The following is a 17,101-nucleotide window of genomic DNA, read 5'->3' on the forward strand; positions in this document are numbered from 1 at the left end:
AGAACTTGTTCTCAACTAGCCTACCTGGTTAAATAAAGGTGAAATAAAAATACATTTAAAAAAGTGTTTTGTTGAAGCACATTTGGCAGCGATTACAGCCTCGAGTCTTCTTGGCACACCTGTATTTGGGGAGCTTCTCCCATTCTTCTCTGCAGATCCTCTCAAGCTCGGTCAGGTTGGATGAGGAGCATTGCTGCACAGCTATTTCCAGGTCTCCAGAGACATTGCGTTCAAGTCCGGGCTCTGGCTGGGCCATTCAAGGACATTCAGAGACTTATTCCATTCTTATGCCATATTCTGCCAGTGCAATAGCCTGGCCCTGCCACTTTTTTGTAAACTGGGGGATAGGCTGGAAAAATATAAACACTCAAATTCATAAACAGATTAAGATACAGTCTAAGATTAACTAAAACAGCCTTATAGATATTGAGTTATGATAGGCAGGGTCCAACTGATTCTGCATTGCTTTTCAATGAAATGGAATTGGAAGTGACCATGATAATAGTAGTAGTAGTAGTAGTAGTATACACTGAGTGTACAAAAAAATAGCAACATGTGCTCTTTCCATGATATAGACTGGCCAGGTGAATCCAGAGGAAAGCTATGATCCCTTATTGATGTCACATGTTATTCCACTTCAATAAGTGTAGATGAAGGGGAGGAGACAAGATAGTAGATGCCAGGCGCACTGGTTTGAGTGTGTCAAGAACTGCAACACTGTTGGGTTTTTTCACACTCAACAGTTTCCCGTGTGTATCAAGAATGGTCCACGACCCAAAGGACATCCAGACAACTTGACACAACTGTGGGAAGTATTGGATCCAGACAACTTGACACAACTGTGGGAAGCATTGGATCCAGACAACTTGACACAACTGTGGGAAGCATTGGATCCAGACAACTTGACACAAATGTGGAATGCTGTCTACCTTGCTGATATACTGTGCGTTATTTAAGCAATAAGGCACGAGGGGGTGTCGTATATGGCCAATATTCCATGGCTAAGAGCTGTTCTTTCGCACAACGCAACAGAGATGGATACAGCCCATAGTTGTGGTATATTGGCCATATACAACAAACCCAGAGATGCCTTATTGCTATTATAAATTACGTTGGTAACCAGTTTATAATAGCAATAAGGCTCCTCGGGGGTTTGTGATATATGGCTAATATACCAAATCAAATCAAATCCAATTTTATTTGTCACATACACATGGTTACCACGGCTAAGGGCTGTGTCCAGGCACTCCTCATTGTGTCGTACATAAGAACAGCCCTTAGCCATGGTATATTGGCCATATACCACACCTCCTTTGGCCTTATTGCTTTAATATAGCATAGTGGGCTTCGTAAGCCACGCCCCAGTGGGCGGAGCTATGTATGTTGCTCATGCACTGGGACACATTAAATTTTTTATACAGAGATAGGCCTCTCATTTACAATAGGTCTGCGGTGGTTCTGTGTATTTATGGTAGTATTTAAGACAAGTGTAGGCTTTTGCAGTTAATTTTGTATTTGGCGTTGCGTCGTGCATAAGAACAGCTTTAGCCCGTGGTATATTGACCATATACCACACCCACTCGTGCCGTATTGCTTAAATAACGTACAAGGTAGAATTCAATGTCTATAGTTGATTCTTACATGTACTATTGAGATGATTTTGAAAGCAAAAGTCGAATTGAAAACATTATTGTCATTATGAACATCGAATTCAACAATAGCAAGCTGGCTGATGGGTTGGGTTATCTAAACGAGTATGTAGCTATCTATTAAACTTGCTAGCTACTTCAGTAGCTGTAGCTGTTAAACACATTTCTAGCAGAAAATGTGTTAAATTATAGCCATGGTATAAAAGGGATAATCAACTCGGGGCTCTATGCGTCCTCTTGAAAATAATGCAACTCCGTGGAAGGTGAGTTCCACTCTGCTAGCACGTCGTGGAACACACCTTCTACGTCGTTCATTATTTTCCATAGAACGCTTAGCGTTATCTCATCGTTGATTAACCCTTCCATAAAGTCTTTATCCAAGAGTTATTTTTTATCTCCAAGTTCTAGGTCCAAAAGGTTTCTTAATTTAACAGCTTCTACCCCCAAGCCATAAGACTCCTGAACAGCTAATCAAATGGCTAAACAGACTATTTACATTGTCCCCACCCCCCATTTTTACACTGCTGCTACTCTGTGTTTATTATCTATGCATAGTCACTTTAACTCTACCTACATGTACATATTACCTCAATTACCTCGACTAACCGGTACCCCCTTCACATTGACTCTGCACAAGTACCCCCTGTAGTATATAGCCTCACTATTGTTATTTTACTGCTGCTCTTTATTTATTTGTTACTTTGATTTTTCTATTTTTTACTTAACACTTGTTTTTCTTAAAACTGCATTGTTGGTTAAGGGCTTGTAAGTAAGCATTTCACTGTAAGGTCTACTCCACCTGTTGTATTGGGCGCATGTCACAAATACGATTTGATTTATTATGTAAAAAGGAATCATGTCAAGGTACTTGCCACCACCTAGTGGTAAGAACTTTTATAAAACGTTATTTATTTGCACAATTTTGCACAGTTTTCATACAAACAGAGAAATAAACAAACAGGCTTCCAAAGAGACAAATTAATAGTATATTATATGATTATAAATAATAACTTAAGAAAATAAAATCTGTCTCCCATGTTTGATGATGCAGTAGGCTATAGTAAAACAACGACTACAATTCCAAAAGGTTTATCATTGGAACTCTTGCTATACAAAGTGTCATATAGACAAATACACGGTTTCAGTAAAAATTGATGCTTAAGCTTCTGTCTTAGAAGGCTATCCCTATTAGGCCAATATAGTATAACAAAGACTATTTTTCAAATAGGCCTATAATTGGAACAATATAACAGTTGCAACACAAAATGTCATAGACAAATACCTGCTTAAGCTGTTGTCATACAAGTATACAATATATATATATTTTAAATGATGTAACCTAGGACGCTCACCTACCTAGTTTTAATTTAATACCATCAATACTGTTGAATCTAAGTATTTACATTCTAATACTTAAAACTTAATTCACATTTCTGACAGCTTCAGCTCACTACTGTAATGTTGGGTTACAGATCCTTAGAGAACCTGCTTGTGTATTGCGCTCAACACTAATTTCCCTATGATGGCACCATTCCCTCTGTTTTTTCCAAAGCTGCTCGGAATCCTGGCTCCAACTTCCAGCCTCATTCATGTCACACACTCTGTTGCAGCTTTTGGTGTACTCCTGAGAGAGGACACATGCAGTATTGCTTTTAATGAATTTCTTTTGAGTGAGATGTGCCAAATAAAACAACATAATTGTGGTATTCCGTGCACTGATTCAACTTCAATGTATTATTATTATTATTATTATTATAAGATTGTTGCCTGTTGAGGTCTGGACTGGGGTGCCTCACCTGAGCACCTATAAGTGCCGCACTACTTGTCTGATAAGACAAAATAGTCCAACTACATAAAGTATACTTTCAATCTGGTTGAACGAGCTCTTTACTCTTGTGTAAATCTTTTGGCGCAAGCAAAGCAAGGCCATGGACAAGATGGAGATAATGAAAACAAGGGGCACAATGACACTATAGAAAGACATGCAGACAGAAAGATAGCGAGTTAGCTAAATATTTTTGGAAAAACTTTATTGTAAGGTACACATACACTGAGTATACAAAACATTAAGGACACCTTCCTAATATTGATTGGCACCCCCCCCCCCCCCCACACACACACACACACTCTGGCCCTCAGAACAGCCTCAATCCGTCATGGCATGGACTCTACAAGGTGTTGAAAGTGTGCATTACTGGACAATCTTTAATAACCTCATTGTTAACCATAATAATTATGTATTAATAGTTCATAAAGAGCAAGATGCATAAGAAACAGGCTCTATATGGGACTAATACGGGCATAGTACCTTAAAATGTGTTTCCTATTCTAACGTGTTCCCTATATCCCAGAAATGAGCTCATTGGACAAAAAGGGGCACACTTTCCCACAAATATGCCATACAGCCAAATTTCAAGTCACAATTTAACATGAACAATTAACAACTAAACTTGACAAGAGGCATGCAGTCTTACATTGCTATTAATATCATGGACTCCACAGACTCCACTGGAGAATCAGTTGAATCTGAGAAAAAAATATGTATATTGGTCATGTTTTGATCAACACTATAATGGGTCAGATTTCAGACATCGCTTGAAGTCTCTCAGTTGTACACGTGGGCAACTAATGCAATTCGTGGGCACCCAACCAAAATTCTTCAAAATACAGAACGAGTCGAGACAAGAATGGAATGTGTACTTTACATGCTGTTTTCTAGTCATAGCATGTACAGTCTCAGATTACACACGTTGACATCCGGGGCCTGTTGCACAAAACTAGGATAAGGGATTAAGCCAGGATATCTTGGTGATCCTGGCTCAATTGATCCGTAATCCGGTTGCACTAAAGATGGATAGGGGGCAGGAGGATATGTTATGGTATAAATTACCATGGAGATTTATTCTGTGGAGCTAGCCTGCTCCAGTCCAGGCTAAATTCCAGGATCTATTTAATCTCATCCCTAATGTCAGTCAGCAGTCACCACAAATGGAAACCAATAGTTATTTCACTGCTCACTATACATTGTTATCACATATAACTAGACCCACTGTCATTATTTAAACGTTTGTGATCATTAATTTCAATGATTTTGGATAAAAAATGATTTTTAGATGTTGCTATCATTAGATAATTTACAGTTTCCCATATACTATATATAAAATGATAGAATATTAGGGCCACAGAGGGAAAAAAAGACAAGTCATAATATTGTAACCAGTTGTTTTAAAGGAGGACAGTTGTTAAAATGACAGATGTTGGGCATTTCGTGAAATTGTACTTCAGTATGGTTTCATAAACAAAGACATGCTGATGTGCCAGAATATTAAGTATCACATTGTCATAAGTATCAAAACTGTAAAAACAATATGTAGCTTTTCTGCAGAAAGAACCAGCCTCATAAATTTATGACTTTATCCTTTTTCTTCAGTGTGGCCCTAGTACTCTGTCATATAAACAAATACACATTCCATATGAATATAAAAACACAATGTGTAACATTATGTTCCTTTATTGAATAAGGACAAAACAAAGCAGGTAAACCATCAGCTCCTTTCGAAACTGAAGTCACAGTGACTCTACAAGATGGAAAGCACAGAATCCAAGCATATTATACAAAATGATACATACACATTCAAAGGTCTGTATATAACACACCCTGCATGTCTGCACACTAAAATAAATGCAGGACAAATCCATACACATCAACTGAACAGACAAATGAATGGATGCAGTAGCCTCCCTGCAGCCTTGTATTACACACAGTATACCGCACAAACATCATAAGAGGCCAAATTCGTAAAAAACGAACCCAAAAAAAAACAAATTCCTCTGCCACCGCAGGACATATTTAACCAAAATTGAAAGCACACATACTAACTAAAATAATTCAACACATATTGGTCCCTCAGCAGCCGACCACTGTCGTCATCAGGGAAGATTGCCGGATTGTCCCAGTCCATGGCTGGTGGCACTCTGGGGGCCCTCTCCTTCCTCAGGCAGGCCACATTGTGGAGGACAGCACAAGCCACAGTAATATCACATGCCCTAACAGGGCTGACCCTTAATTTGTGAAGGCAGTGAAAGCGTGCCTTCAGGAGGCCAAAGGTCATTTCAACTCTGGCCCTGGTCCTGGCATGGGCATGGTTGTAGGCCTGCTGTGCTTCCTGGGGGTCTGTGAAAGGTGTCAGGAGAAAAGGCTGGCAGCCATACCCCTGTCTCCCAGCAACACACCAGAGAATTCACCTGTCAACACAAAATCTCATCATTACTACCTCATAAACACAGTGATATTCTTGACACAGCCATGATGGTTATAAATAGGGGTTGTGTGGCTTATCTTGTGATAGGCACTGATAGATTTCAGAGGCCCGAAAGATTCTGGAGTCATGGACTGAGCCAGGCCATTTTGCCACAACATTGCTGATCACACAGTCAGCATTGCAGACCATCTGAAATCATAAGATGAGGAATATTACACCAATCAATGCACATCACTGGCAATGCAGAGTGTTCGTCAATGGACAATATCAAAAGTTATGTTCACCTGAACATTAATGCTGTGAAAGGATTTCCTATTCACAAAATCGGCCTCATGGGCACCTGAGGGGGCTTTTATCCTTATGTGTGTGCAGTCCACTGCACCAATGACATTGGGGAAACCTGTCACACAAAGTAATGAGTATCCTACTATGTGTTAACAGTTGTCCTGTAATTTGTAGATCCTCTTACCTGCAATCCTATATAACTCCTCTTTGATGTCACAGAGTCTTCTGTGGCCAGGGAAGGAGATGAAGACATCTGCTAATGCTTTGATAGCCAGACACACACTCCTTATTGTGCGGCAAATTGTGGCCTTGTTCAGCTGTTCTGCATCCCCCACTGAGTACAGGAAGGCTCTACTAGCAAAAAAGCGCAAGGCCACACAAACCATTTGCTCCACACTCAGTGCATGGCTCCGTGCAGTGCGGTGCTTAATCCTGGGACCCAGTAGTCTGCATAGATACCTGATGCCATCTGCAGAAAACCTGTATCTTTCATATAGATGGTCATCAGGGAAGGCCAGTGGGTCCAACCGGTCCCTGAAGACCCTTTCTCGCCTGAAGGCTCTCCTCAGCACAAGTGCTTCTTCATCCACCACATCTCGCACGAATGGGCATGCCATTGTCAGAGCAGAAAGGAACACACAATTTTGGGCCTTCATATAGGCTAGTGGCCACACCTGGTGCTGGGGGGGTGGGCAAAAGAGGGCGATGCCTTATAACGATGACTTGGTTGTACTGATTGCTGGGAAAATAAAAAAACCTTAGAAAGATGCCACCGTCCTGTGTGCTCACAATAAGAGCTCATATGTCATGGCTCACTTGACTTTACGAGAATATACCTCATTTTTATTTTGAGCTGTGTCATCTTCTTGGAGCTGGGGAGGAAATACAAATAATGATTAATACATTTGTGTTACAGTTAGCATACAGTGTACATTGAAGGCATATCTCACCTCCCTCTCAAGGTTTTTTATTTCAAGGTCCAGTTTCCTAATTGTCCTCTTTTTTTATTTCGGACTCCAGTGCAAGATTTTCCATCTTTTTCTTCTTGTACTGAATGTCTATGTCTGCCAGTTCTATTTGGCGCCGGAGGTGGTTGCCATACAACTTTCTGATAGCTTGTGAGCTCTGTGAACACAATACAATTAGCGCAGCTGGAATTTGGCAGGATGTGGTGTCCTTTTATTAATACGCACTATGTTGCCAGGCTGGTTTTCCCACTGTATAGCATCTGGGTCCTGTAAAAGAAATTAGATTTTTTTGATTTTGATGAGGACTCCTCACCATTGTAGAGTAAATAGTACTTTCACAGTCTTACCATGATACCTCATGCCTTCTGGAATCCAGAGAGATGGTCTCCTCCTCATCATCATCGTCTCCATCATGTGCTGTTGCTGCTGCACTGGGGCCTTCACCCTATCACATTTAATCGGATTCATATTGAAGCTAGTAGACAAGACATGTCAGGCCTACAGTATGCCTTTGATGGAGTACTCACTGGATCAGCATCGTCTGGTGCTTGTGCTGGTGGCTCTAACAGGAACATAGTGCTGCCAGACACTGCAAGGCAATAGGTAAACCAAAGTCAGACAGTCCAAATTGATTCAATATGAATGTGGTTGTATCCCATGTAGAGATGGAAGGACATACCTTGAATGAAGCGGGTGGCATCTTGGGAGGAACCTATGCTCGTCTCTTTCCCCCCAGGGATCCCCTCTAAGACGGGCCTGCCTTTATTTAGCTCCAAGGCCATGTCCTCTGCTGGGGTAAGGTCAGCCTTTGGTGACCCACCACCCGTGCCTTGTCTGTGGGTATTCTTTTTCACTGCTAAAACAGTACAGACAATGTGTGAGCAGGCACCTTCTGGGTACAATATATGCTTGTGCTTTGTTAAATATTAGTCAGGGACCATACCATTCTGCAGAATGTTCTTGTATTTGATTTTGACCTGCTGCCATGTCCGTTTTGGCCCGTTCATGTTTAATCTACACACACACACACATTTAATGGAGTCACACTGCAAAAAATAACTTGGTATTTTTGTCTTGTTTTCAGTAAAAATATAAAAAATAAAAAACTTAAATAAAGATGTATTTTCTTGATTTGCTAAATGACCTAGCAAAATAAGTATAGTTTAGACAAAAAATATTAACTTTAAGTAAATGTGTGCTTAAAACAAGCAAATAAAAAATCTGTCAATATAATAAAAATTCTCTTGAAATAAGTTTACTTTTTCCATAAACACTTAATTTTAGAAAAGTTCTCGTTTCACTGGCAGATATTTTTGCTTATTTTCCTAGGTAATTTTGCTCAAGAAAATATTCAAGATGTTTTTTAGATATTTTTGTTTTACTGAAAACAAGACAAAATTGTTATGCTGGTGAATGAGGACCCAAAAGCGACTTGGCGAAAACAGAGTCTTTATTCCAGTAAAGGAAATAGGCAATACTCCTAGACAAATCAGAGCAGAAAACAAAACATAAAAAACTAATTCCACTCGTAGTGACGAGGACAGACTGGAGACTCGACCATAAACTGTAGGTTGCCTCGGGAAGGCACCGACCGTAGCAGACTCAGACACCTGCTCACACGCAGCATCTGAGGGAAACAAGACACAGCACGGCGAACAATATACAAGGATCCGACAGGACAGAAACAGAAGACAAGGGGAGAAATAGGGACTCTAATCAGAGGGCAAGATAGGGAACAGGTGTGGAAAGACTAAATGAGTGAGTAGGAGAATGAGGAACAGCTGGGAGCAGGAACGGAACGATAGAGAGAGGAGAGAGAGGGAGGGAGAGAGAGAGGGATAGAAAAAGGGAACAAACCTAATAAGACCAGCAGGGGGAAACGAACAGAAGGGAAAGCATAATGACAAGACAATATAAGACAAAACATGACAGTACCCCCCCACTCACCGAGCGCCTCCTGGCGCTCTCAAGGAGGAACACTGGCGGCAACGGAGGAAATCATAGATCACAAACGGTCCAGCACGTCCCGAGAAAGAACCCAACTCCTCTCCTCAGGACCGTAACGGAAAAAAAAAAGGGAAACTAGGGTACTACTCTAAAAAAAAAAAAAATGAGACACGGGTAGAGAACTGAAAGCTTTAGAGCAAACAGGACCAAACAGGCCAGGAGAGTAACAACTAGGGACAGACTGAGACACAGCAAGGGCAGGAACAAGAACAGGAGAGATGCGGTGGCAGGGAACAGACTGAGACCCAGCAAGACCAGGAGCAGAAGCAGAAAAAAATTACCAGACTTATTCTGCGCGCAGTCCGAACACGCAGCCACGAAACGGCGCGTGTCACGCTCCTGAGTAGGCCACCAAAAGCGCTGGCGAATAGAAGCAAGAGTACCTCGAACGCCGGGATGGCCAGCTAACTTGGCAGAGTGAGCCCACTGAAGAACAGCCAGACGAGTAGAAACAGGAACGAAAAGAAGGTTACTAGGACAAGCGCGCGACGCAGTGTGCGTGAGTGCTTGCTTAACCTGTCTCTCAATTCCCAGACAGTCAACCCGACAACACGCCCAACAGGAAGGATCCCTCGGGAACAGTAGAAGCCACAGAAGAACTAAAGAGACGGGATAAAGCATGAGGCTTGGTGTTCTTAGTACCCGGGCAATAAGAAATAACGAACTCGAAACGAGCGAAAAACAACGCCCAACGAGCATGACGCGCATTCAGTCGTTTGGCAGAACGGATGTACTCAAGGTTCCTTTGGTCAGTCCAAACGACAAAAGGAACGGTCGCCCCCTCCAACCACTGTCGCCATTTGCCTAGGGCTAAACGGATGGCGAGCAGTTCACGGTTAGCCACATCATAGTTACGTTCCGACGGTGACAGGCGATGAGAAAAATACGCGCAAGGGTGGACCCCATCGTCAGTATCGGAGCGCTGGGACAGAATGGCTCCCACGCCCACCCCCGACGCGTCAACCTCGACAATAAACTGTTTAGTGACATCAGGTGCAACAAGGATAGGAGCGGATGCAAAACGCTTCTTGAGGAGATCAGAACAACAATCATACGACCGGTGAGGAGGAAGGGAGTTGGTTCTGGACCGACTGAAGACCGTGCGCAGACCATGATATTCCTCCGGTACTCCTGTCAAATCACCAGGTTCCTCCTGTGAAGAGGGAGCAGAACAAACAGGAGAAATAGCAGACATTAAACACTTCACATGACAAGAAACGTTCCAGGAAAGGATAGAATTACTAGACCAATCAAAAGAAGGATTATGACACACAAGCCAGGGATGACCCAAAACAACAGGTGTAAAAGGTGAACAAAAAATCAAAAAGAAATGGTCTCACTATGGTTACCAGATACAGTGAGGGTTAAAGGTAGTGTTTCACATAATATACTGGGGAGAGGACTACCATCCAAGGCAAACATGACCGTGGGCTCCCTAACTGTCTGAGAGGAATGTCATGTTCCCGAGCCCAGGCTTCGTCCATAAAACAGCCCTCCGCCCCAGAGTCTATTAATGCACTGCAGGAAGCTGCCGATCTGGTCCAGCGTAGATGGACCGGTAAGGTAGTACAGGTACTTGACGGAGAGGACCGTCTAGTAGCGCTTATCAGTCGCCCTCCGCTTACTGATGAGCTCTGGCCTTTAACTGGACATGAAATGACAAAATGACCAGCGGAACCGCAATAGAGACAGAGGCGGTTGGTGATTCTCCGTTCCCTCTCCTTAGTCGAAATGCGAATACCCCCAGCTGCATGGGCTCAACACCTGAGTCAGTGGGGAAAGATGGTAGTGTCGGAGAGAGGGAGACACAGTTAACGCGAGCTCTCTTCTATGAGCTCGGTGACGAAGATCTACCCGTCGTTCAATGCGAATAGCGAGTTCAATCAAAGAATCCACGCTGGATGGAACCTCCCGAGAGAGAATCTCATCCTTAACCTTAGCGTGGAGTCCCTCCAGAAAACGAGCGAGCAACGCCTGCTCGTTCCAGTTACTGGAGGCAGCAAGAGTGCGAAACTCTATAGAGTAATCCGTTATGGATCGATTACCTTGACATAGGGAAGACAGGGACCAGGAAGCTTCTTTCCCAAAAACTGAACGATCAAAAACCCTTATCATCTCCTCTTTAAAGTTCAGATAATTATTAGTACACTCAGCGCTTGCCTCCCAGATAGCTGTGCCCCACTGCCGAGCCCGACCAGTAAGGAGTGATATGACGTAGGCAATCCGAGCTCTCTCTCTGAGTATGTGTTGGGTTGGAGAGAGAACACTATATCACACTGGGTGAGAAAGGAGCGGCACTCAGTGGGCTGCCCAGAATAACATGGTGGGTTATTAACCCTAGGTTCCGGAGGCTCGGAAGACCCGGAAGTAGCTGGTGGCACGAGACGAAGACTCTGATACTGTCCTGAGAGGTCGGAGACCTGAGCGGCCAGGGTCTCAACGGCATGCCGAGCAGCAGACAATTCCTGCTCGTGTCTGCCGAGCATCGCTCCCTGGAACTCGAGAGTAGAGTAGAGAGAATCCATAGTCGCTGGGTCCATTCTTGGTCGGATCCTTCTGTTATGCTGGTGAATGAGGACCCAAAAGCGACTTGGCGAAAACAGAGTCTTTATTCCAGTAAAGGAAATAGGCAATACTCCTAGACAAATCAGAGCAGAAAACAAAACATAAAAAACTAATTCCACTCGTAGTGACGAGGACAGACTGGAGACTCGACCATAAACTGTAGGTTGCCTCGGGAAGGCACCGACCGTAGCAGACTCAGACACCTGCTCACACGCAGCATCTGAGGGAAACAAGACACAGCACGGCGAACAATATACAAGGATCCGACAGGACAGAAACGGAAGACAAGGGGAGAAATAGGGACTCTAATCAGAGGGCAAGATAGGGAACAGGTGTGGAAAGACTAAATGAGTGAGTAGGAGAATGAGGAACAGCTGGGAGCAGGAACGGAACGATAGAGAGAGGAGAGAGAGGGAGGGAGAGAGAGAGGGATAGAAAAAGGGAACGAACCTAATAAGACCAGCAGGGGGAAACGAACAGAAGGGAAAGCATAATGACAAGACAATATAAGACAAAACATGACAAAAATACTAAGTAAGAAAGACATTTTTGCAGTGCAGTGAGCAACCGACCTTGGGTCCTTTGAAAGGCGCTATATAAATTAAAGTGATTATTATTATAGCTCATCTATTTATTCAATTACATTTTATTTATATAGCACTTTTCACAATTGTTTCATTCTGTCAAAGCAGCTTTACATTAATGAAAGCAGGAGAAACACAAAAAACGGTGGACAACATAAGAAGCAGAGTACAACGGCTAAGATTAAACCGTACTGAGCGTAGTAACGTTAAATAATAATGTAAGGCTTTAATAATAATTTATCATAGCTTTATACAGTGTGATGGACTTACTTTACACAATTTCACTCATATCTGCAGTGCATTTCAATTAAAAATTTAACCGTTTCATAATTACAGTACAACTGCGTTTTTGGAGATGTGAATTAAATATTTGAATTGTAATTGTGATGTTTCAGCGGAGCGGTGAGTGTGTAATTGTGCACTACTTACGCATTCAGGCGGTCTGCAATACTTTGCCACGCTTTTTCTCTTTGCTTTATCACTGTGGCGGTGTTGCCTTTCTTCTTAATTATATCTTTTACCTCCTCGTATGCCTCCATGAGGATTTGTGCTTCCGACGGGGAAAAGTACGCGGCTCTAGTTGCCATGGTAAATCAGTTAATCTGTGATCTGTGGCGGGGTCTATTTGAGTGAGCCGTGAGCGCGCACCTATCCAGGATTGGTTTCACCTGGCTTAATGAATCCGTGTCTGCTCATCCTGGCTTGGTCTTTGTGCAACCAATTAATCCTGGACGCACATGTTTTGGCTTCATTGAGCTCAGCTGAGTCATTTATCCCGGATGTCTTAATTCTACTTTTGTGCAACAGGCCCCAGGTCTCGTTTACTCAGTAACCATGGCAACTTCAGACAACTGAAAACAAAATAGAACTGTAAAGTCTTTGTCAGGATTTGGCCAGGGTTGTTCCGGTTTTTGGTCACTAGATGCCCCCATTGTGCCTTTTGACCTTTTGTTTTCCCTTGATCCATTTACATTTACATTTAAGTCATTTAGCAGACGCTCTGGATAAGAGCGACTTACCCATTATTATTTGCACCTGTGCCTCGTTTCCCCTGATTGTATTTTAACCCTTTGTTTTCCTCAGTTCTTTGCTCTGTGTTTGTATGTTAGCACCCAGCCCTAGTACTCTGTGAACTCTTGTTGATCCCGGTGGACTCTCTTGTGGAATTCTGTTTTTTGTTCCTGTTTGTTTGTTTTTGAGTATCTTTTGAGGCTTTTTGTGCTTTACCTTCCACCTTGTGGATTTACCTTTTTTGTCTTGGAGGATTACCTTTGTTCTTGTGGAATTCCTTTTGAGGTTGTGGAGTTACATGTTTTCCTGAAGAACTTCACTTTTTACTTCATTAAATACACCGTCTCAAGTACTGCTGTGTCTGCCTCATCTTCTGGGTTCTGCCGACTATTCGTGGCTCAGTTTGTTAAGTGACTGTTTCTCACTCTGGAGACCTGGGTTCGTAACCGGGTCCTGACAGTCTTGTACAATATTAAACTGTAGATTACATTTCCATGTCCTCGTGGCTTTACACAGGAAAGACATTTCAAAATATATTATTTTCAAATACAATTGCATATTTACCCAATGCGATAATGTCTGAATCAACTGTAAACACTTATTTCTGGCAATCACCCATTGAGGTAATGTTGTAGCCATCCTTGCAGCCACACACTGTGTCTGAGAAGGTTGAGCAGGAAATAACAGTCATCTTACCATCACCTGCCATGGGTCAAGCAGACATATAGAAACACTCAACAACAGATTGACAAGACTGCAAGCACATAAGAAAGTGAGGTACTAGTATCAAATCAAATTTTATTTGTCACATACACATGGTTAGCAGATGTTAATGCGAGTGTAGCGAAATGCTTGTGCTTCTAGTTCCGACAATGCAGTGATAACCAACAAGTAATCTAACTAACAATTCCAAAACTACTGTCTTATACACAGTGTAAGGGGATAAAGAATATGTACATAAGGATATATGAATGAGTGATGGTACAGAGCAGCATACAGTAGATGGTATCGAGTACAGTATATACATATGAGATGAGTATGTAGACAAAGTAAACAAAGTGGCATAGTTAAAGTGGCTAGTGATACATGTATTACATGCGGATGCAGTCGATGATGTAGAGTACAGTATATACGTATGCATATGAGATGAATAATGTAGGGTAAGTAACATTATATAAGGTAGCATTGTTTAAAGTGGCTAGTGATATATTTACATCATTTCCCATCAAATCCCATTATTAAAGTGGCTGGAGTTGGGTCAGTGTCAATGACAGTGTGTTGGCAGCAGCCACTCAATGTTAGTGGTGGCTGTTTAACAGTCTGATGGCCTTGAGATAGAAGCTGTTTTTCAGTCTCTCGGTCCCAGCTTTGATGCACCTGTACTGACCTCGCCTTCTGGATGATAGCGGGGTGAACAGGCAGTGGTTCGGGTGGTTGATGTCCTCGATGATCTTTATGGCCTTCCTGTAACATCGGGTGGTGTAGGTGTCCTGGAGGGCAGGTAGTTTGCCCCCGGTGATGCGTTGTGCAGACCTCACTACCCTCTGGAGAGCCTTACGGTTGAGGGCGGAGCAGTTGCCGTACCAGGCGGTGATACAGCCCGCCAGGATGCTCTCGATTGTGCATCTGTAGAAGTTTGTGAGTGCTTTTGGTGACAAGCCGAATTTCTTCAGCCTCCTGAGGTTGAAGAGGCGCTGCTGCGCCTTCTTCACGACGCTGTCAGTGTGAGTGGACCAATTCAGTTTGTCTGTGATGTGTATGCCGAGGAACTTAAAACTTGCTACCCTCTCCACTACTGTTCCATCGATGTGGATAGGGGGGTGTTCCCTCTGCTGTTTCCTGAAGTCCACAATCATCTCCTTAGTTTTGTTGACGTTGAGTGTGAGGTTATTTTCCTGACACCACACTCCGGGGGCCCTCACCTCCTCCCTGTAGTCCGTCTCGTCGTTGTTGGTAATCACGCCTACCACTGTTGTGTCGTCCGCAAACTTGATGATTGAGTTGGACGCGTGCGTGGCCACGCAGTCGTGGGTGAACAGGGAGTACAGGAGAGGGCTCAGAACGCACCCTTGTGGGGCCTCCGTGTTGAGGATCAGCGGGGAGGAGATGTTGTTGCCTACCCTCACCACCTGGGGGCGGCCCGTCAGGAAGTCCAGTACCCAGTTGCACAGGGCGGGGTCGAGACCCAGGGTCTCGAGCTTGATGACGAGCTTGGATGGTACTATGGTGTTGAATGCCGAGCTGTAGTCGATGAACAGCATTCTCACATAGGTATTCCTCTTGTCCAGGTGGGTTAGGGCAGTGTGCAGTGTGGTTGAGATTGCATCGTCTGTGGACCTATTTGGGCGGTAAGCAAATTGGAGTGGGTCTAGGGTGTCAGGTAGGGTGGAGTTGATATGGTCCTTGACTAGTCTCTCAAAGCACTTCATGATGACGGAAGTGTGTGCTACGGGGAGGTAGTCGTTTAGCTCAGTTTAGCTCAGTTACCAGCTCCTGAGTTGTAGCAAACAAAGAATTCATTGACTAATGAAATGTCAACTAATGTGCATTATCCAACTTTTCATTACTATGTCGGATATATCCATTTGAGATTTTCTTCAAGTCACATCTGCTGGGCATGCCAGTCAGAATACCAGTGAATTTTCTCCATCAAGTTAAACATGAGCGAAATAATAATCTTATTACAATATGTAATAGATTTTTGTTGTTGTTGTGTGTTTTACCTGAACAGTCACTGCATAGAATACAAGTACGTCCTGTCCACCCCACATCCAGCTGGCTGCAGTTTCTGATGGCAAATCGCCCTAAATGAGAGGACATTCGATATCATCAGTAACCATAAACACTGAGAGGGACTGTGAAGAACATAGTTAGCTGATGATTGAAACGTAAAACCATCATTTGTAGGCCAATAAAGCTAAGCAGCGATATATCTCAACCCCCCATACAATTTGTTTTAATATGAAAAGTTACATTAAACGTCCCTTGCGGACAGAGTGGACAGTGCTGTCCACTGCAGATAAGTGTATATGCCATGGCCAGCAGAGAGAGCAAGATAATCTAGAAGGGGGAAGACAAAAAAAACAGTGGCTTCATTAAACAGGCAGCAGATAAGGTGTGTGCCTGGCTACAGGTCGCTATAGTATGTTACTGTTTGCTATCAGCAACATGCAGCATTGTAAAATATAGAGCGACATCTCTAGGCAATAATTAACATCTTTGGGACTAGGACCTAGGCATAGAGCTCACAATCACCTGATAACCTACTGCATGTGCATTATCAGGTGTATAGTATAAAGTTAAACTGGTAATTCTAATCCAGCCTGCTGTTCTAATCATTCATAGTTTATAGACCTATAATTACATGGCTTTTGATTGGTAAATGTATTGAATGTAACAAAATATGGAATGAACAAATTGAATACTAATATTCTTAAAATAGAATGAAAGATAGGGTTAGGGAAATGTAACCATACTTAGTTTCATAGACAGAGCTATAGATTCAAGTATTGACATATTTCATAGCCGACATTGTTTACACAGTCTTGTCAACAAAAACATAAAATGCAGCCCTAGATCTTGGGTTATGATAGGATAAGGCACTTGCATAAAGCTCATAAGGCAAAAATGTTTTTTTTTCAACCTATCTATGACCATTGACCAGCAGGACTGGCTTTATTTTGGTTTATTCTGTGCAGCAGAATGTAGACTATGGTTTGCTCTGAGCAGCAGAACGTAGACGATAATACATTCAATTAAACAATTATATG

General features: G+C 42.8%; 2 protein-coding genes across 3 annotated transcripts; both read right to left on the bottom strand.

The window, feature by feature from the left end:
* Positions 1-5,835: 5,835 nt before the first annotated feature.
* On the bottom strand, positions 5,836-7,165 carry LOC124016834 (putative nuclease HARBI1). The gene is made up of 6 exons (XM_046332213.1): positions 7,147-7,165; positions 7,033-7,068; positions 6,381-6,935; positions 6,196-6,311; positions 5,989-6,100; positions 5,836-5,894 (listed from the first exon to the last, which is right to left on the bottom strand). The coding sequence occupies exons 3-6, from the start codon at positions 6,850-6,852 to the stop codon at positions 5,836-5,838; spliced, it is 759 nt and encodes a 252-aa protein (XP_046188169.1). The 5' UTR covers positions 6,853-6,935; positions 7,033-7,068; positions 7,147-7,165.
* LOC124031210 lies at positions 7,100-13,119 on the bottom strand. Of its 2 annotated transcripts, none has more exons than XM_046342183.1 (7): positions 12,750-13,119; positions 8,108-8,178; positions 7,844-8,020; positions 7,692-7,753; positions 7,520-7,609; positions 7,390-7,431; positions 7,100-7,321 (listed from the first exon to the last, which is right to left on the bottom strand). In XM_046342183.1, the coding sequence occupies exons 1-7, from the start codon at positions 12,905-12,907 to the stop codon at positions 7,184-7,186; spliced, it is 738 nt and encodes a 245-aa protein (XP_046198139.1). In that variant the 5' UTR covers positions 12,908-13,119; the 3' UTR covers positions 7,100-7,183. The 2 variants fall into 2 exon arrangements, with proteins under 2 accessions (XP_046198139.1, XP_046198140.1); XM_046342184.1 differs by having other exon boundaries at positions 7,222-7,321; positions 7,512-7,609.
* Between the last annotated feature and the right edge of the window lie 3,982 nt (positions 13,120-17,101).

The sequence above is a fragment of the Oncorhynchus gorbuscha genome, linkage group LG03, assembly GCF_021184085.1.
Source record: "Oncorhynchus gorbuscha isolate QuinsamMale2020 ecotype Even-year linkage group LG03, OgorEven_v1.0, whole genome shotgun sequence".
In the NCBI taxonomy this organism is placed as follows: domain Eukaryota; kingdom Metazoa; phylum Chordata; class Actinopteri; order Salmoniformes; family Salmonidae; genus Oncorhynchus; species Oncorhynchus gorbuscha.